Source organism: Impatiens glandulifera, chromosome 4, assembly GCF_907164915.1.
Source record: "Impatiens glandulifera chromosome 4, dImpGla2.1, whole genome shotgun sequence".
Lineage (NCBI taxonomy): Eukaryota > Viridiplantae > Streptophyta > Magnoliopsida > Ericales > Balsaminaceae > Impatiens > Impatiens glandulifera.
Genome location: NC_061865.1, coordinates 16,535,016 through 16,556,657, shown reverse-complemented (window position 1 = coordinate 16,556,657; position 21,642 = coordinate 16,535,016). Strand labels below are relative to the sequence as shown.

At 31.3% G+C, this 21,642-nt stretch overlaps 2 protein-coding genes across 2 annotated transcripts; one reads left to right on the top strand and one right to left on the bottom strand.

The window, feature by feature from the left end:
* Nucleotides 1–5,256: 5,256 nt before the first annotated feature.
* Nucleotides 5,257–9,494, top strand: LOC124935738. The gene is made up of 7 exons (XM_047476158.1): nt 5,257–5,437; nt 6,833–8,042; nt 8,121–8,297; nt 8,383–8,556; nt 8,635–8,787; nt 8,868–8,981; nt 9,063–9,494. The coding sequence occupies exons 2-7, from the start codon at nt 6,864–6,866 to the stop codon at nt 9,303–9,305; spliced, it is 2,040 nt and encodes a 679-aa protein (XP_047332114.1). The 5' UTR covers nt 5,257–5,437; nt 6,833–6,863; the 3' UTR covers nt 9,306–9,494.
* A 1,718-nt stretch (nt 9,495–11,212) lies between these two features.
* Nucleotides 11,213–15,355, bottom strand: LOC124935718. Its single transcript, XM_047476137.1, has 6 exons — nt 15,146–15,355; nt 12,406–12,530; nt 12,019–12,327; nt 11,869–11,948; nt 11,738–11,796; nt 11,213–11,660 (listed from the first exon to the last, which is right to left on the bottom strand). The coding sequence occupies exons 3-6, from the start codon at nt 12,316–12,318 to the stop codon at nt 11,356–11,358; spliced, it is 744 nt and encodes a 247-aa protein (XP_047332093.1). The 5' UTR covers nt 12,319–12,327; nt 12,406–12,530; nt 15,146–15,355; the 3' UTR covers nt 11,213–11,355.
* Nucleotides 15,356–21,642: the final 6,287 nt, after the last annotated feature.

Here is a 21,642-nt window from a genome sequence, read left to right as displayed (position 1 = left end):
TTTATATGTATAAATATGTATAAATAAATTGCCTTTAGTTTTAAATTTGAGGGGAGTGATGAGGAGTGTAATTACTTTCTAAATTTAAATAATATATATAATAATTTTGTATAATAAATTATACAAAGTGAGTGATGAGGAGTGTAATTACTTTTTAAATTTAAATAATATATATAATAATTTTGTATAATAAATTATACAAAGTTATATAGTTAAATATATATCATGAATGTATTTTAAAGAATTTACATAGTCTCCTATCACAAGTTATACCAAAAAAAAAAGAAAAAGAAATTTAAGTCTAATACAATACGATAAAACGCTAGTCGTTTAAGTATAACAACCAAAAATAATAGATAAACACGAGTATTTACCTTATCACCAAACACACTTCCAACCCAACGAGATTGATCATTTGAGGGCAATAGTAAAAACATAAATAAAAAATATTTTTCAACAATCAAACCTAACATAAAATCTAACATTATATTTAGATAGTCAACTTTTAACTATTTTAGTCTATAGTTTATCGAAAATCTCCATCCTTGATTTGGTTTTATATGACACTGGGTTCAATTTAATCGGGTTATACTTGTCAGGGGCGGATCTATTTAGGGTCTCAGTCCATCCTGAAAAAAAATTAATAGTAAAAATGTGACATTGTCATTTAATTTTTTTAATTTAATTCAATATTTGTTTATCTTATTAAAAAAATGACAAAACTTATTTTATCCACCTATTTTATTCAAAATTTTCTCATCCCAAATTTTTTTCAAGTCCACCCCCAAATTTTTTTTTTAAGTCTACTCCAACTCAGATTCTTGAATCCGTCCATGATATTAGTACAATTAAGTATATATTTTAATGGAAAAAAGTTCGTTTAGCCGTATGTACTTATACAACTAGCTTAATTAGACGTATGAACTAATAAAAGTTCATTTAGGCGTATGTACTTTTAAAAATTGGCTCATTTAGCCTCTTTTAATAAACTCTGTTAATTTTTTTTTTTTTTAATATTTATTATTTAAATATTCATTTTTTTCTCTTTTTCTTCTTTATTAATTATATTTTTCTTCTATCTTTTTATCTTCTTTATTTTACCTCTTTTCATCTTCTTTCTCTAATCTTCTTTCTTTTCCCCCTTTTCATCTTCCTTTTCTCCACATCTTCTTTCTTTTCCCTTTTTTCATCTTCTTTCTCAGTCAGTTTTCTTCCGATTCAAAGAAGTTTTGCTCAACCAAAGAAGTTTGTGCAACCAAAGAAGCTCGTTCAATCCTCTATTTGCGACTTCAAAGGTTAGTTATCATTCTCCCACTTTAGTGTTTATGTTCAAACTCTACCATTTTCTTTGTGTGCTTACTAAAACTTTAATCCTAAAACTTCACTCATGTTTATGACTAGTTTGTATTTATGTTAAAATATTAATAATTGTTTTGTTGATAATTATGACAGAAAATTAAGGTTAAAAACTAGTTTGTATTTATGTTAAAATATTAATAATTGTTTTGTTGATAATTATGACAGAAAATTAAGGTTAAAAATGATAGAACATGATGAATCGCATTTACAATTAGGATGTGAAGCATATGTGCCTCAATTGGAATTGTCTATAATTGATTGGGATAAGGCTAGCGAAGGGTTTGAGATATGGGTTTTGACAAAGTCTAACGGGAGTGGTGGTGTCAGTGAGAGTGATAGTGACAGTCATGATGACGATGGCGAAGACGAAGATGATGACGATGATGATCCGTAAATGTGTACTCTATTTTAAAGTCTGGAACACGAATGATTGCTACAGTTGACGGTCAAACATCGCAATTCTTACCAACACAAGAGTGTTAGTTGATATTGTGAGATAATTGAGATTTGACAGCACTTTATTTGATAATGTACGAGAATTTAGATTTGGCAACTTGTTTGTATTTGAGATCTTTTAGATGTATTTGAGAAATTATTTTTGGAGGTTTTGTGAAGGGTTTGTTCTATTATAATAGACCTTCTACTTTTGTGAAAAAGATTTAACAATTTTTTTTTTAATTTTATTCTAATATAATGTTTTGAGAAGGGTTTGTTTAATTGTAACATGTCTTCTAATTTTGTGAAAAAGATTTAACAATTTGTTTGTGATTTTTTTTTTCTTAATATAAACAAAAATAAAATTAATAGCTTTATGTTTAATCTTTGATTTATGATTTATAATTTTTAATAGAATTAAATATTATAATAAATAATGAACTATTTTATACATGATATTATGTTATATAAAAAAAGCAAAATAGTAGAAAAAAATAAAAATAAAATACTCAAATAACAAAAAAAAATAGTTAAAAAAGATAAATGAATGAATGAATTAATTAATTAATAAGAAAAGAATAAAAAAATAGTAAAAGGAGATCAATAGATTAATTAATTAATAAAAAAAATGAATATTTAAATAATAAATTAAATTTTTTTAAAAAAATTAATAGAGCTTACTAACCGAGGCTAGATGAGCCAATTTTTAATATTACATACGGTTAAATTTAAATGAACTTTTATTAGTTCATACGTCTAATTGAGCTAGTTGTATAAGTACATAAGTCTAAATGAGCTTTTTTCTTATTTTAATCGTATCTATTTTATTAGTTATTTTGATATGTTTATTGGTTCTTTGTGATATTTTGATATGCATGTTTATACGATCATTGATACGATAAATTAATCTAAAATTCAATTTGAATTGAATCTAAATTACTATATTAAATTAACTATTTTGGTTTTAAATAATTTCGAATTTGATTTGAATTATTTAATTTATCCAAAATAATTTTGTATAATAAATTATACAATAGATCTAATTAAATTGGGTTTATTTTTTAATATTTGCGGGTGGATGCTTGTTTGAAGGGGAACAAATGGAATCTTCGTACGATCAGGAAGGGTTGTGATTTTAGATTAAATAGGTTGATGGCTGGATGCTTCTCTTTCAGTTCTATTAATTAATTTAGTTGTTTCCTTACCTAACATGTAAATTTAATTAAGAGAATTATAATATATATATATATATAATGATGCTTAATTTTTAAAGTGTCCGGATTGTCGGGTCGAGAGCTGTGGTTAATTTGGATATATGTGAGAGTAAATTGATACTTGAGTCGGATTATGGGTTGATCCGTCCATAAACTTAAAACGGTTAAAAATAAAATTAAAAATGCTATAAGTTTGGTTCGAATTTGCAACCTAACAAAAACAAGTATAACATTTTAACCAACTAGGCTAATAACACTTTATATTTTAAATTCAACCCAAAATTTGATAAACGCGTGACATTATAACAATATAAGTTCAACTTTTTAACTAACTAATCTATATATATATATAATGATGCTTAATTTTTAAAGTGTCCGGATTGTCGGGTCGAGAGTTGTGGTTAATTTGGATATATGTTAGAGTAAATTGATACTTGGGTCGGATTGTGGGTTGACCCGCCTATAAACTTAAAACGGTTAAAAATAAATTTAAAATGCTATAGGTATGGTTCGAACTTGCAACTTAACAAAAAAAAGTATAACCTTTTATCCAACTAGGCTAATAACACTTTATATTTTAAATTCAATCCAACATTTGATAAATGCGTGACATTATAACAATATAAGTTCAACTTTTTAACTAACTAATCTATATATATAATGATGCTTAATTTTTAAAGTGTTCGGATTGCCGGGTCGAAAGCTGTGGTTAATTTGGATATATGTAAGAGTAAATGGATACTTGGGTCGGATTGTGGGTTGACCCGCCCATAAAATTTTTATCGTAATATTTTTTTTACGGTTTTTTATATTATTACTTGTGCATGCACGAGATACATGTTAATTATACATAAAATCCCTACTTTAATCTAATCATGAGAGTTTGATTGAATGATGAAGCTATCAAAGATATTGAACAAACCATACATACAAATTAGATGTTAAAATTTGTTAAATAATTTTTGCTTTTTTGGAGCACCGGAAAATAATAGATATATAAATTAGTCTCGCTTATTTAACAATAAAATTCATGTTTGCCAATAACAATTTGCCTCAAGCATACTATATTGAATCCCGGTCAAATTATAAAATATAAAAAAATGTGATTTCATCTTCTCCTCTTTGATAATATATTAAATGATTCTATTTTGCCAATAAGTTTTCTGATTTTTTATTTTTACATCTATAGACTATTTATGTTACTTTGCATTACTATTTATATGTATCATCAAGCAAAGTTTAACTCTTTTCAAAATATATATTTATATAATTTAAAACTCTCAACCGACGATTAAAATAGGTTGGATAGGTTGTCAATTTCATTGGCTGTTATATAATAATAATTCGACAGCTCATAATAATTCTCATTCTCCCAATTTGCATGCATTATTTGACTTTACGCTTCCCAAATCCCAATTTTATTTGTATTAACAACAAAAGAAAAAACAAATCTTAATATTTTTTTTGAGTGGACTCACTTTTTTGTTTCATTTTTATCTCTTAAAAAATTGTAACGAAAGTAGTCGATTATTTTAAGTTAAATAGTTATAAAAAAAAATAATAATAGAGACGATGAATACTTCAAATATCGGTCATCTTCCGACAATGCAGAAAAATCACGATGTACTAATCATAATATATAATTTTTCATATTTATTGTCTAATTATTTTAAAAATAATAATTTTAGAAAGAAATCTCAATCAAATTTATCTATTGATTTATAATGTCAAAACAATAAATGATTATTTAAACTTTACCTACTTTGAGGGATTGATAACTAAAAATTCATTTTACTTTTTGAAAATAAATTTATATTTACAATAATTATGAGGATTTCTGTGATCTCTTCTAGATTTCATTATTTTCTATAATTAAAATTAAAAAAAAAATTGTTGGAACGTAAAATCACCGGTCACTTTACGCCACCGACAACACTGGAGTTTCACCGATCTAGCCCGTGTCTCCACCCACCATTTTATAATATAATAATATTATTTTTTAAATTTAATTCCAACTTTTATTTATTATTGTAATAAATTACTAAAATATATTTCTAAAAAAGTTTTATTTATTATCTGAATATTTTAATAAGAGAATAAATGTATTAAATTTAAAGAGATGTTATAAATCTCAATTAATAATCCACACATCAAACAAAACAAAACAAACAAGCCCTTATTAGTTCTTCTCTTCCCTCGTTTTGAATAACTGCCAAGCGTTGCAGAGAAACTACCTCTGCCTATTTACAGAAAGAGAGAGAAAGCAAACTCTTCTCTTCTTCTTACTCCAGATCTTCTCTCTCTTCTCCATATAGAGACGGAAATTGAGTTTTGTTTCTATCTAGTGTTCATATTCACTTCACAATCTTCTCCAGCTGTTTGAAGAACTGCCACATTTTGAAGCTTTGAAGTTCTAAGAGACGAATCAGGTTCTTTGGATTCAAATCATTTCATGTCTTCATCTGTAACTGTAATTTCAGATTTCGAATACACTTCTTTTCATTTTCTTCTTGAATATTAGTTATCGGATGTGCATGTTACGAGAATTGATTGCTAAATCAGAACCGGAAATGCTAACTGTGTATAGATACCTAGTTGAAATTGAGTTTGTTTCTATGTAGTGTTCTTATTGACTTCATAATCTTCTCCAGCTGTTTAATTCTGTTTGAAGAACTGGCGCAAATCTATGCCACATTTTGAAGCTTCTTCTATTTCTTGAAGTTCTAGATTAGTTATCGGATGTGCATTTAACGATCATTGCTAAATCAGAACCGGAAATGCGTAGAAATTGAGTTTGTTTCTATGTGGTGTTCATATTGACTTCATAATCTTCTCCAGCTGTTTAATTCCGTTTGAAGAACTGGCTCAAATCTATGCCACATTTTGAAGCTTCTTCTATCTTTTGAAGTTCTAGATTAGTTATCGGATGTGCATTTAAGGATCATTGCTAAATCAGAACCGGAAATGCTAACTGTGTATGCATAGTAGAAATTGAGTTTTGTTTCTATGTAGTGTTCATATCGACTTCATATTCTTCTCCAGCTGTTTAATTCCGTTTGAAGAACTGGCTCAAATCTATGCCACATTTTGAGGCTTCTTCTATCTCTTGAAGTTTTAGATTAGTTATCGGATGTGCATTTAACTATCATTGATAAATCAGACCGGAAATTCTAACTGTGTATACCTAGTAGAAGTTGAGTTTTGTTTCTATGTAGTGTTCATATCGACTTCATAATCTTCTCCAGCTGTTTAATTCTGTTTGAAGAACTGGCTCAAATCTATGCCACATTTTGAGGCTTCTTCTATTTCCTGAAGTTCTAGATTAGTTATCGGATGTGCATTTAACTATCATTGCTAAATCAGAACCGGAAATGCTAACTGTGTATACCTAGTAGAATTGAGTATCTTATGATTTTAACTATTCCTAGATCATCTAAACGCGGTTATTGCTTTAAATCTTTGTTTGCTTCACTTGACTGTCGGACTTGCATGATCTATGGCTTGATGTGACGATCTTCACCTGTTTAACGATCATTGCTAAATCAGAACCGGAAATGCTAACTGTGTATACCTAACTATTCCTAGCTCTAATCTAAGCGCAGTTATTGCTTTAAATTTTCGTTTGCTTCACTTGACTGGCGGAATTGCATGATCAATGGCTTGATGTGATGCTCTCCACCTGTTTGATCCAAGTATTATTCATCATACAGAATTAGGGACTTTCGGATATGTTTAATTTCTTCACATGACATATCTCTAAATTCAGCTATACAGTCTGATCTCTAATATAATCTGTCATATTTTTTTTTTCTATAATTTTTTAGGTCTGTTTGTGTGTATAGTGAAACATTTAGTATGAAGGAGATTGACAAGAAGAGAGTTCCGATCGGCAATCAGAAGAAGCATTCTGGTAGACCTGAAAGGAGAGAACGGAAGCAGTTAGAACATGATACAACACACAAAGTCTTGGGAAGTAAAGAAACTGAATCTAATGATTGCTATGCAAACTTGGATTCCAATACTGTAACAAGTGTTTCAAGCAGTATCAATGATTCTTCTGAAGTTGATGAGAATTTGATTATACATTATGTGGATGATGTCAACAGACTGGAGCAGGACATTCAAGATACAAAAACTAGTTCAGTAATCAAAGAGCTTAATAGCAAAATGCATGAAAATGTGCATGATGAAGAAATTGATCCTGAGACGCCACGAGATTCAGTTTCATCTCAGGGTGATTCACAAGTTGCTGAAGATGAGAAAATAGAAAGGGTTTCTAGACTTCCCAGTAAACTTGAGAAGAAAAAGGATACTAATGATGCACATCTTTTTCAAGCTTCAAGAACAAAGTCTGACAGAGGAATGAATAAGTTGCAAACAAAGTCATCGCGAGACGTCCCTAAGAAGGCTCAGAAAATCAGTAAAGCCTCTCCTAATGGAAATATAAAAACTGTTCCCATTAGTAACATGGCTAACATCAAAAGCGTAAAAGTTCATCCTCGATCATCTTTAGAATCCTCTGAAAGTGTTAACGACAAGCTTCTTGATGATGTAAGGGATGTGGATATTTTGGATGATGAAAACGAGGACAATTGTGATGATGAAGAGAAAGCAGCTATGATGAAGAGGATTGAAGAAATGGAGATGAGAATTGAGAAACTTGAAGAGGAGCTAAGAGAAGTTGCTGCACTTGAGATATCTATGTATTCTGTACAGTCTGATCATGGAAGTTCAGGGAATAAGGTTCACACACCTGCTCGGCGCCTTTCTAGAGTTTACATACAAGTTTACAAAAACCCGTCATTAGAGAAGAAGAGGGCTACAATTGCAAGAAGTATTATTTCAGGCCTAGTTTTGGTTGTGAAGTCCTGTGGGAATGATGTTCCAAGGTTAACATTCTGGTTATCAAACATAATTTTGCTTAGAGAAATTATCTCTCAGTTTATTGAGACTGAGACTGAGACTTTCATAGCTTCTTTAGAGAAAGTTGAGTCACGGATTTTCTCCCAGTTAGTCGATTCCGTATGGTGGCAGGTAAATTGAAATATCACCCTGTCTTGCTAGATTTTGTAATCTATTTTTTTTTCTCTAAACAACTTGTTCTGGTTCCAGATATTTACTCCCATCATGCAATCTCCAGTTGGAAGTAATGATCAGAAGCAAAAACAAGGAGGAAGTTATTATTCGATTAACCTGTGGAAGAATGCATTTGAAGATGCTCTCAGAAGACTATGTCCACTCCGAGCAGGCGGACATGAATGTGGTTGCCTGCCAGTGTTAGCAAGAATAGTATGTTTGTTTTCGATTATTCTTGCTATTTTATTCTCTTAAAGCAAAGTAGTTGAATGGATATTGGTCTGTTATAATATAATAGGTCATGGAACAATGTGTTGCCAGACTAGATGTGGCCATGTTCAATGCTATTTTGCGTGAGTCAGCCCACCAGATCCCAACTGATCCTATCTCAGATCCGATAGTTGATTCTAAAGTTTTACCAATTCCAGCAGGAGATTTGAGTTTTGGATCTGGTGCACAGCTTAAAACTGCGGTTTGTATCTGTTCTGTTCTGTATTATCATCATCTCATATATATATATAAACAAATTTTGATGGTCCTTCTTGTGTAGGTAGGTAACTGGTCAATATTTCTTAATGAACTCTTCGGCATTGATGATGATGTTTCTTCGAGCAACTGGGGACAGTTTCAACTTTTGAATGATTTAAGTAATCTCTTGATGCTACCAAAGGACTTACTTACCGATAGTTCAATCAGGGAAGAGGTATAACGAATCTTTTTCTTCTTTAGATCTGCTCTTTCTCTAGTAATTTACTAAAAAATGTTTGAACAACAAAATTGAAGGTTTGTCCATCCATTAGTCTTCCAGTGGTGAAACGAATACTATGCAACTTTATTCCAGATGAATTATGTCCGGATATTGTCCCTGGTGCAATATTAGAAGCTATAAATGCTGAGGTATGTTTTGATTATATATGTAGGGGGAGAAAATAGAATCATAATGAATGATTATATATATTGTTTTGAATTATCCACCAGTGTACTGTGCAAAGATTATCGGGGAGCCACCTTGCGATTACCTTTCCCTACGCTGCAGCTTCGGTTGTCTACACCGCCCCTTCACTGACAAAGCAAGTTGTAGTGGAGGCATCATCATCTATAGAAACAAATGGATACACAAGTCAGGAAGAAGAAGATGGAGAACTGGAAGAGAGAAATTGTAATGGATGCTATGAGAAAGCAGCAAGGTATGAGCTCCTTCGAGAAGTGTGGTCAGTATGAAACATACATGCATTTTGAAAACAAAACCGATTTGAACAAAAAAAAAGCATTTCAAAAAACAGACAACAGATTTTTTTTCCTATATGTTTGTAAACATAAAGAAGCTAGGATGTTATTTCTTTGTTTGTGTACATTTTAAAAGAAGAATATTCATGATGGGTTGTTAGTCTTTTTGATTTCTTTCTACCATCTCTATGATGTTATGAACGTCAACTTTGGTTCGTATGGTTTGGGTGCTCAAAACTCGACCCATAGTTATAAGAATGCATTATGAATAAATCTGAGTAATTCTTTTATAACTAACCAACTAAGTTAAATTTTTTTTTTTTGTTTTTAACATAAAACTATTATTTTTAAAAACTGTTTGAAAAAAATTAAAAAATAAAAGTTAGATCATTTTTATATGTAATAGTTTGAAGACATTAAGTCTGTATCTTAGTATATGTGTTTACTGTTTACATAGATGCAATAGACACCATTTGGATTCCATCCAAATATTAAATATTGACTTAATTTATTTTTTATTTATTTCAAGAATATATATACTTAGTTAAAAGTCCAACTAATTATGAGAAAATTTTAAAATCAAAATATTTACTAGTTATGACAACTATGGTTCTTAATCAAAAATGGAGATAAACAAGCATAAATTTTTCAAAGTAAAGAAAACCACATTACATTCAAAATCAAGATTCTCAAATAAAGGTTAATTTGATCGATACTATCACCAACATATATAATATATAATGGGTTGTTACATTAATTTTACAGATTTAATTTAGAGATATTTGTTTCCTTTTTGCATGCTTTGTATGAACTTGAAATTAAGTATTTCTTTTGTTCTTATAGTCGTCTAAATCGCCCCGATTTCATCGAAAGTCAAAATAAAAGTTTCCATCAATATGAGCATATAATTATACTACTCAATTTTTAGTTGCCTAAATATTTTCCTCTCCTTCATAATCATCGTTTTCTTCGTGTACTCTGTACTGTCATGCAATACTTACCATCTTTCGTGTACACTTACTATCAATATCATTTTTCACCTTTTAAGATTTTCCTTAATGAATTTGAGTCCAAATATAAAATTTATATTTTTAATAAAATTACGTTCAATTTATCTAATGAAAACAAATCAAATAAGACTGTTATATATAAATCACGTTTTTCCAATTACTATCAACAAAACATCAAGGTTAATATTCTATATTTAATTCATTTTCTCATTTAATCTCAACTAAGGATATCAAACTTTCTACTCGTCTTGCGAGCTATTGACTTAATCCATGAAATTAATCGCATTCTGATAGAAAAGTGGTTCCAGCGTTCTAAAATAATTTACACATTATTGATCTTATCAAACTCTTATTTACTATTTATAAATTATTTTATTTAATAATTTCTCTCCCAATTATTGAAAAAGTTACCAATGTTTATAAATCATAATCCTTATACAACACATTTACTTAATTCTACTAATATATATTTAAAAAAATAAAATACATTTTATTAGTAAACAAATATTGTGAAAAAATGAATAAAAATTACTTGTTACATTTTATTTCAAATAAAGTGAACAAATACTATAAATTTAAGTCATACAACAAACAAAATCAATTCAACAATACTTTAACCCAAAGTCAACACCCCACTCACTTCAATTTGAAGACAAAATCAAACTCGTTTAATAGAAATCAAACTCAAAACCCCAAATCAATTTATTGGCTGTTTTAATGGAAATCAAAACCAAAACAACTCAAACCCTATTGTTGGGTTATGTAAAGTTATATGTTATCAATAAAGTTTACAACTTTATTCTATATTCCACTATTCATAACTCTCTTTATGAGTGGAATCCATTGGCATCCTATACAAGAAGCACTTGCAGCAAATGAAAATGTAATTGCTGAGAAAAAAAGACCAAATATTCATATTATTTCTCACATGCCTAAAAAGAGCATTCATAAATATAATGTTCCATTGATAGAAACCAAGTTAAAAAAGAAAGCCAGAACCCAGCCAAGTGAATTCAAACCATATTCTTGTAAAACTACAAAGTAGGCATTTCAAGGGCTCGTAAAACGTCCTTGAATTCAAATTCACTAGTCTCCCTGTTGAATCGTTCTACCAGCTTGAACCTAGAATCATTTAGGTAAAATGATTGTGCAGTCTCTAAAAGCCATTTCGCTTCCGAGTCAGTGAGTTTGCTCGTGAAAACTACATCTCCTCGAACCAGAACCATATCTTTGCTTTCTGCAAATTCTTTGTGATAACAAACAGTGAAGTAGGGAGAAGCTTGAGTTCCTCTCGCCTTGTAATCTTCTAAACCAGTGAAAAGTATGCGTGGCATTTGAACTGCAACATGTTTAAATTATAAGAAAACCGAGTCATTTAATTTTCTTTTCTCAAAGCTCAACAATACAAGAACACACCTTGACAGAACATTGTGGTGTAACCGCTTCCTCTCCATAAAGGAATCACAAAATATCGACTTCAAGAAGAATTCACAAGTTAGAAGAACTATGTAATAACAAGGAAGAAAAAAAGAAATATAATACCATACCAAGTTGATGCTCTTTGCTCCATTAAATGATACAAGTTAGCTTTCATTGTAGTCCCGATATGTCCTCTTCCCAAGTGAAACTGGCAAGTATATAACCCAATCAGGTAAGGAAAAAACAAGACGAAACAAAAGGAATGTAATTTTTTTTACATCATCCCAGATAGCAGCTAGCTCCTCGGGTGATTTGTTCTTTGACCTTTCAATGTCAATGATAGAATCCAATGGCTTATGTTGTAATGGAGTAAATCCAGCAGCAAACCTCGAGGTTCTACAAAAACCAATGAAATCCGATCTCACAAGATCACCGGGAAGAGAATTCTTTAGATGGGGAGGAGGATTTGTAGTGATGAAATGCTTAATTGTTGGAAGAGAAGCAGCGATTGACATGTAGCGAAATCTCGCTACTGTCGAGGATAATAATCCCCTTGAACGTATACCCAAATGCATCATTAGTATGATCTGCAAGCATGAAACATGATAAATCTCAATTGATAGAAGACTAATAAATTTAAGTTGGACATTCGTCGAACATCTTACGAGCAGTTCCTAATTCAGATTCTTTGGTCCAACTTATTCGTTAATTTGTTTGATTTTTCCTATTTTCCTTCAGAAGCCGCGACCCATTAAAAGAACACAGCAAAGCCCTGTTTTGTTTGTGACTTCTGCAAAAAGAGACAAATATCAGCAAGGCTTAAAGGGGTATGTAACATCTTTTTAACAGCCCTTCCTCGAACTATAGAATGCGAAAATATGAAATTGAAAATAAAAAAGAAGAGAAATGTCAGATGGACAGTTATTTTATTTACCAAGGTTTACTCCTTGAGAAACCAGAAAAGAAAGTGAAAGCACGAGCCGTGCGAACCAGAGATAACTAGATAAGTGGATACGATGAGAGAGGATTGACGCTATGTCATATGTGCCTGTCCGTAGACAGTCTCTACTTCGAGTCTTTGACTAGTTTATTATTTTATTTGATTTTCATTTATTTTCTAATTTTTAAGGGTTTTGTGGTTTTGGGGAAGAAATTGTTCGAAAGAATGGAATGGATTAAAATAATCGGAAAGTGAACCAGGCCAAGTTGGCTGCATGGTGATGATCGGGCCTCAAAAACAAAGCACAGCATGTATAATCTGAACTAGTGATCTTTGCATGAATGACTCTATAATCTTCAAGCTCTTTCTTCATGATAACGGTTCTTCAAGCTCTCATGCAATGGCATCTTTGAATCTTCAACTCTTCAAGTGATGAACTCCTCCTGGTACGCATCTCAAATCTTCTTTCACAGATGAGGCTCTCCCGAGCTTTTGATGAGCTAGAACTAAGTATAAATCTTAGATGGTCTAGGCATGAAATCTTGAATGCATTATTCAAGTCATTTCAAACCTATGTCTAGCTCTTTTAAGGATTGAACAATAAACATCATAATAAGATAAGGCATCAATAGAAACAATAATCATGAACATCATTCAAGAGTATTCAATAAATGAAACATGTGAAACAATCAACATATCAAATCATCCAGGCATGCAAAAGGACATCATGCTCAAATCATCATGCCTCAACATCATCATGAAGCTTTTTAAATGTCCATTGAGCATATTCATCATGATAGTCAATTCTCAACAGCAAAAGTCATGGTATCAAAACATGTTCAACTCAAACATTTTAACACATTAGACTCAAAACAATTCATTTCAACAAAGCACTTTAAGCATGCAACTTATTTGAATTCATCATGATCATCACATCAAGGCATTTTCTCACATAGTCATAATCATGATCTATCACATTAAAGCAATTAAAACATGATTAACCAGAATCATCAAAACCTAAGAGCATACATGAATATCATCTCATAGCATGCAATTCACATTCAACAAATCTAGACATTTCGAGCATACCTTTCATGATATCATGTTCACCTATTAATCAAGGCATATAAAATCAAGCATCATTCAAAGGACATTTTCAATCAACTCCAAATTATTTAAAATTCTCTCAACAATTTGCTACTCAAATGACTCAAATCTAAGCTCAAACCAAAATGCAAAAAAAAAAAACATTTAATATTCATCTTATTTGTATTTTAAAAAACAACATACATTATAAGATCAATATTAAGAATCAAATGAAGTTAAATTTCATAAAAGCAGATTTTTTTTTTTGTCAAAAACAAGTTCTGTTAAACTTCGTGATCATTTTCTAAGCATTTAATCTTAACAACATAAGCCAAGGTTAACTAAAATCACATTCCTTAATATATTCACTATCACCTAAGCAAATTTCAGCTCAAAAGAATTAGATTTCACTTGAGCAAATTTCAGCTCAAAAGGATTAGATTCAAATAGATTTTGAATCATGCAAAGAAAGCTAGATAGCATTGTTTCAAATTTTTCAACAAAGGTACTTTTTAGTACAAAATAATTTGGTGCTTCCAATCTATCCTTTTTGAGAAAAGTTTGTCATAAACGAAATTTGAATCCATTTTTCTCTTTGAAAATCAGATCAATATGTGGCCATGAAGTCAAGATATCAAATCAAAATAAGTTTTAGAAACATTGCAATGTTCCTTCAAAATAGTTTACAAAATACGTTCTTCAAGGTTTATAAACACAATCAAATTTGTCAAAGCACTCTACAATTCCTATAAATCTATCTTCATTGTATTGAAGAAAATCACATTTTTTAGATTAAATTGCAAAAGACAGTTTGCTGGAAATTAAATCACTGATCAAAGCAATTTCTGAAATCAATTGATTCGAACCTCAAAATGAATTCAAATGTAGAAACTCAAAACATGAAAGTTCTTCATGACGGATTTTCCAAGAATTCAGCTGAACTTTTCAGCTCGATTATGCAGAAATCCTATATTTGCAGTTGGACAGATTCTGGATTTTAAAATCCAGAAATGTGATATTTCCTCAGCATCTCGTTTTGAGCCTTAATTTCAATGAAGTTGAAGAAGCTTAACAAATCAAAGTTGTATTGGTCTACATTCTTTATTCAAATGACCATAGCCTTTTCTCAACTCGTTTTTTAGAAAAAAATCTCAATTTATATTTCAGAAATCCCCAATTTGAATAAATTCAATTTCTCAAATCATCAAAATAAATTCATCTAATCCTAAATCTAGCAGCTAGAATGTCAAACAAATTCGAAATCAACAAGAAACCAAAGAAACATTCTTTCATTTCATCAAATATCCAAGGTTCAACTTCATTTGCAAAATAATTGGAATAGCTTCATTATATCTTCATTCTTGTAGCTGTAGATGTACCTTAGATCAAGAAGATGAATGCAGCTGGAATCAATGGAAGGCAATCGATCGTATCCGGCCTTCGACCCGCTTCTCTTGCTCTGGAGATCTTCAATCAAAGCCCTCCCACTGACACTACCTTCAGATCACTGGAAGTCGGGAGCAGCAACGGAGCTGTCGAAAAGGGTTTCCTTCTCTCTCTCAAGAAATCTCTCTGAAACCCTCTATGTAAGATCACTTTCAAGTTTCAACCTTTTTTTTTCTTTTTTTTTTTTTTTTCTCCGACACGTTACAGCCTCGTTTGGTTTACCATTTCTGAAAAATAAAATCACACAAACATTAGCCAAGTATGTGGATGTAGCTTTGTTTTTAGTTTAAAAATGACATTTTAAAATTTTAATATTATTTTATATAATATTTTTAATAATTAATTTAGTGTCAATTGTTAGAGAATATAATAAAATAAGTAATTAAAAATAATTTTAATTAAATATATATATATATATATATATATATATATATATATATATATATATATAAACAGTAAGTTAAAATGAATGTTTACCATCCCAAATTTTTTAATTTATTTTTAACTGATTTTTCAATTTAATTTTTGATTTTTGATTTTCTACATTAAGATCAATTTTATTTTATTTAATTTTGATAAATTTGATATTTTTGGTGAAAGTTCATTTAGAATCATCATCCCAATTGATTTAGAAACCTCCTTTCATACATCCCTTATAAAAGGCACCAAAACTTTTTCTGAAGAAATAATCTCTCTTGATTTGAGTCTTGTGACAGCTTACGAAACTTGGGCCGGGGTAAGGTCAATGGCAGCCGATCTCCAAACTTGGACTTTCAAGTATTTTTGATTGGAGCTTCCCTGATTCCTTTTATCGATCATGCTTCCCAATTAAAGGCTCGGCTGAGGTTCGAGACTTGTATAGAGTCTATTATTTAATCATGTTCTCAAATAAAGAAGACAAGGCTTGTGTATCAAAAGGGATTTGGACTTTTTACGAACACAAGGTTTCATAATTGGAACCAATTTATTGGATGCAATCCAACTCCCGAAAAGAAGCAATCATTCTAGATTTGCACAGTTGGACTTCTGCTACATCTTTGGAATCACGAGAACCTTACTAAAATTGGGAACTCCAATGACGAACTAATGGAGATTGACAAGTCCATATTAGAAAAATCAAACTTACAATAAGAAAGAATAAGAATCAAAGGATTCAGTCAATGCATGCCTGCCCGAATTGAGGCCGGCGATGGAGACCTTATCTACAATCTTCCAGTTTGGTTGGAAGCGGGCTCAACCGTTTCGATATAATGCTAGCACAAGCAAAAATCCACCAGGCAGCCTCAACCTTCTACACCCTTTAGCTCCCACTATCTTTCCACACATATCTCGTTGTACCCTTTCACCACTTCCACCCCATACTACGGTTTCCATTAAGGATAAAGATCCATTTAAGGCTAGCAAGAGGAACCGTACCGAATAACCTCAAACTTTTACACCCTTTAGTTCTCAGTACCTTTTCATATATATCCCACCCCTCCTCTCCTACCTTACTTTCCCATAAAAGTCAAACATCCCAAACTCATATTCTACCAATCGCACCTCTAGTCTCACCCTTTCATCCCACGCCACTCCCTGAAACTATTTCGACCCCCATACGCTAAGTATATAACCCCAACTGCCCTCTCTTACTCCATAAGACGTAATCGATCATCAAAATCCCGAAGACCAACTCAAAATCATCCACTAGCTCCCATCAACCCTTACATCTTCTCTCTTCCCCAACACACTTTCATCTAGAGGTGTTTATCGATTTTTTTGGGGGGAAAACAACTTAGTGTCATTTTATTAAAAAAACTCAAAAGAGGGGAAAAAAATACAAAAGTTTAAGATCAGATCTAGACAATTTCTAGATTTGACAATGAAACAATAATTGAATTACAGACAATAACAATAATCAATTAGAGCCTACATCGTTTTTACTTTTATTCTACTTGTGACCTTCTAAAACAAAATATTACATATCTGGCAGAGATTTCTATTCTCTTCATTCCTTTTGATTTCTCTTCAGGATTGAATAAGTGCGTTTCTATCTGAAGTTATATCTCTCCAAATATCTTCAGCGGTTCTACTTCTTTCACTGTGAGTTATTGAATTTCTTTCTTTCCAGATATTGTAGATTACTGCTCCAAAATAACATTTCAACATACTTATATAGAAGGATCTTCCTTTTGCTTTATTTTTCATCCACTCTTGGATTTCTTCCCATATTCTTGGAAAGTTGATGATGTTCATGTTTGCAGCATACATCCTCCAGATTTGTATTACAAAAGAGCATTCCCCAAATAAATGGTTTATGCTTTCCTCAACTCCCGAACATAGAACACAGTTGATATCAGGAATGTTTATGTATTTTTGAATTCTGTCTTTTGTTGTCAACCTTTTCCTATATACCAGCCAGAGAATAAATTGGTGACGAAGAATAATCTTTGGAGACCATACCACCTTAAGTGGCATAAGAGGTGGATATTAACCTTAAGTTTCTGGGTTCGAGCCCGTTAGACGGCAAGTTCTGCGTCTGCTTAAATGATTAAGTGTGTTTGCGGGCTACATACTTAATCTTTTGCCCCAGTTCTGGTGTTTATCGATTTTGTTTTTGGGTTATTCGAGTTTTTCGATTCGGTTTCTTCGAATTTTTATTTATTTTAGCTAATTTGAAAACCGAACCGAGTCAAATAGATTTTAATAAAATTGAACCAAATTCAAATTTGATATTCGGTTCGAATTTTGAATAATTAAAATTCGAACCGAATTCGATTTTATTTTTTCTTTTATTTTTAAATTTTAAATTCAAATTCAAAACAAAATCTGAATTAAAATGTTGAACGAAGGAGATAGATGTTGAACGACGAATATAGATTTTAAATTCGAAATAGGTGTTGAACGACGGAGATAGATCAAAATTTAAGAATATTGACAAAGAAGAAGCTCAAGAGATAGAAATATTAGATAGATCAAAGCTCAGAGATACAGTTGAATCCTGAAAACTCTTTCATATAAGAATAAAGATAAAAGTGAGGTGACTACTAAAAGATTATATTAAAAGAATAAAGATGAGGGAGGCTAGAGAGATTATTTAATTAGGTTAGAAAATATATACGATGAGGAGGGCAGCTGAGGAATTAAATTAAATTTTTTTTAGAAAAAACGACTTAGCGTCATTTCATTAAAATTTCCCCAAAAAGGGAAAAAAAACTCACGAGTTTAAGAGATCATTCTAGACAGACCTAGAATGATTTTGAAATCGTAACATTCTAAATAAAAGCTAAAAAGCTAAAAATGTAAATGAATTATCTAATTACAATGCTTTCAATTCTAGTGAGTTAAAAATACGGTAAATTCCAGTTCTTATAGATATTCCAGTTCTGCTCCGTGTTTGGAAATCTTCTCCACGTTCCCGCGAGGGCGCTGCAATCCGATACAATATCTTTCCATAACTCTTCAACGCTCCTGCGGGTTCTGCCATATACCTTTGCATTTCGTTCTTGTCAAATATTATACACCACTGCTCCAAAACCACACTTGAACACGCTTGTTGCAAATCTATTTCCATTGTCTTTGAGTAGTGCTGCTTCTTTGATTTCATTCCATTCGCTCGGGAAACTTATCAACTCCAGGCTTTTATAGAATTTGTCCCAAAGCTCCGAACCAATACAGCAGCTCCCGAATAGGTGATCTATAATTTCTTCATTTCCTATGCATAGAAGACAACTCACGTCCGGGATGCTCATATACTTGCTGATACGATCACGAGTGCTGAGTCTTTCCTAGAAGGCGAGCCATAGGATGAACTAGTGTCAAAGAATAATCTTCGTTGACCATACAAGAGGAGCTCATTCTACTTTCTGTGTTTTTTCCCAGGTTACCTCCAATATTTTCTTCGATACTAGCTTTTCATTGTCCTCAGCTTTCCATTCATGAATATCCAAGAAATTAGGTTTAGAGAATATGCAAATGAGATGAAGTGGGCGACTAAGGAATTAGGTTTGGAGATTGAGGTGGGCGGCTTATGAATTAGGCTTAGTGAATATAGATGAGGTGGGTGGTTAAGTAATTAACTTAAAAAAATATAAATGAGGTGGGTGGCTAAGGAATTAGGTTTAGTGAATGAGGGAGAAATTATTATATATTTTATAATAAAATAAAATAAATTATTATATATTATACATAATAAATTATATATTAATAAAATAAATAATAAAAAATGAACTCAGTTTTCAGTTTGGTTTTCGAGTTAAAACCTTAACTCAAAAACCAATTTGAAAACCGTATTTGAATTCGAATTGGTTTGAAATTTGTTTCGAAAACGAAAATGAAATTCAAATTAAGTTTATTCGAATTCGATTAAATATTCGGTTCAGACCAAATATTGAACACCTCTACTTTCATCATCTACTCACACTCCCAACTCTACTTAGCAATTCCAAACTACACTTTCATCCCTAACCAACCCCTTTCTCCAAGTTATCCTCCTCACTAGAATTTCATCCCCGTGCCACATCCTCCTTCCCTCTCTCAACCTTTAGCCATATTGCTACTCACACCTTAATTATACTCAGGAAGTCCAAACTACACTTTCCCTCTTCCCCCAACACACTTTCAACATTTAATCACACTTCTAACTCTACTCATCAATTTCAAACTACACTTTTAGCCCCAAACCAACCCCTTTCCCCAACATATCCTCCTCACTAGAACGTCGGTCCATACCACATCCTCCCTCCCTCTCTCAACCTCTACCCATGTTGATGACTTCTCAATAGGAAGCAATAACTCTAAAGAGAGCTTGAAGAGGATTATGTTGCCACAACTAAATTTGACAGTCTCATTGAGCTTGATGTGGTGATCAATTGCTCCAATGCCTCAACCATTCTAAACAAGTCTTTAATGAATCGAAAAACACCACCTCTTATTACATAAATATGCTTAGTCATGTCAACCATGTGACTGATGGACCATCTTCAACCGACATATATACCATTATCCCTCAATGGAGGTGCAGAGGCTCAAGGGACACAAAACCTCTTTGGTTAATCATGTTAACCATAATTATCTCATGGAACGATTGAGGCTTAATTACCCTAGGAAAAGAAACTATGTTTTTTCATCAACTCTTATAAATATGACATTATTTTCATTCAAGACATTTGTATCTCGAATCTTGAAGAGAGCACTCTCGTCGGTCTTGTTAGAAGGAATAATCTTAAATGGGTTAATCTTAATGCTAATGGACACTAAGGGGATCCTTGTACCGTAGAATACAGACCTCTTTCAAGTTGAGGAGACATAGGAACTTTCTCTATATTCAATAAATATTGTTGTCTCTCTAGTGGAAACATACGGGTTTTTAGCGATGTCTATGGACCAATGGACTACAACAAAAAACATGTTTCATTAGAAACTAAAGGACTTGATATTGCTTTAGGCCGTTTCTTGGTGTATTTGTGGCGATTTATACCTAGTGAGGTCACCAAGTGAAAGGAGGAACTCGAACGGATTTACTCGAGTGATGAATTTGTTTAACTCATTCATTAATAACTCATTTCTCATTGACCTCATTCTAGAAGGAGATAAATTCACTCGTAGGAGTGATAGTAACAACAGAAGTGTAATCCCCGGAAAAGACCCCTTTTGTATCGGGTTTCGTGGAAAGCTCGATATTCAAAAAATCAACCTTAATTTGTGTGTCAAGAATTTTCTTATGAAATAAAACATAACTTTTAAAAGATGTCATTGATTCCTAATCGCTTTTAAACTAATTAAAAATAACTAATTTTGGGGTTCAATTTTAAATAATTCGGGGATTTATCAAACTATAATTTGATTTAAAAACCCATTTTAAATTAATTAATTTAAAAGATTGTTTATTTTGAAACAGAGTCGCCAATTATTTTTTTGAAAATCAATAAAGTTGGCATACGTATACAAAAGTATTGACTAGAGTTTTCTTTTAGTTCGTAGTTTAGTGATACTCGAGAAAGAGCTTTCACGTTTTGTCCTCCGTACCTGTTTAAAAACGGTCTCTACTTATAAAATTTTCTTTTTTAAAAATCGGTTTTATAACGTTTGAATTTAACTAATTATTCTTCCGGTCATATTCATGTTTTTAGGTTTTAGCGTTATTTAAAATATTGAAACAATAATATTTAAATACTGGTACATATTGCAAATGGTAACTAGGGTGGAAATATTTGAAAAATATCAGTCATTTTTAAAGATTTTAGAATTTAAAAATAAATTTGAATTTTATAAACACCAAATAAAATGATTAAATATTGATTTTGTAAGAATAATTTTTTTTAACTGTTATTATTATACAGTACTTATGGTGAAACTCAAATTCATTATCTTTAGTTTAGTCTTATGAAGTGATTCATATAATTTTTTTTAACACCAAATTAAATAAATTTGGACAATTTTGCACAAGAAT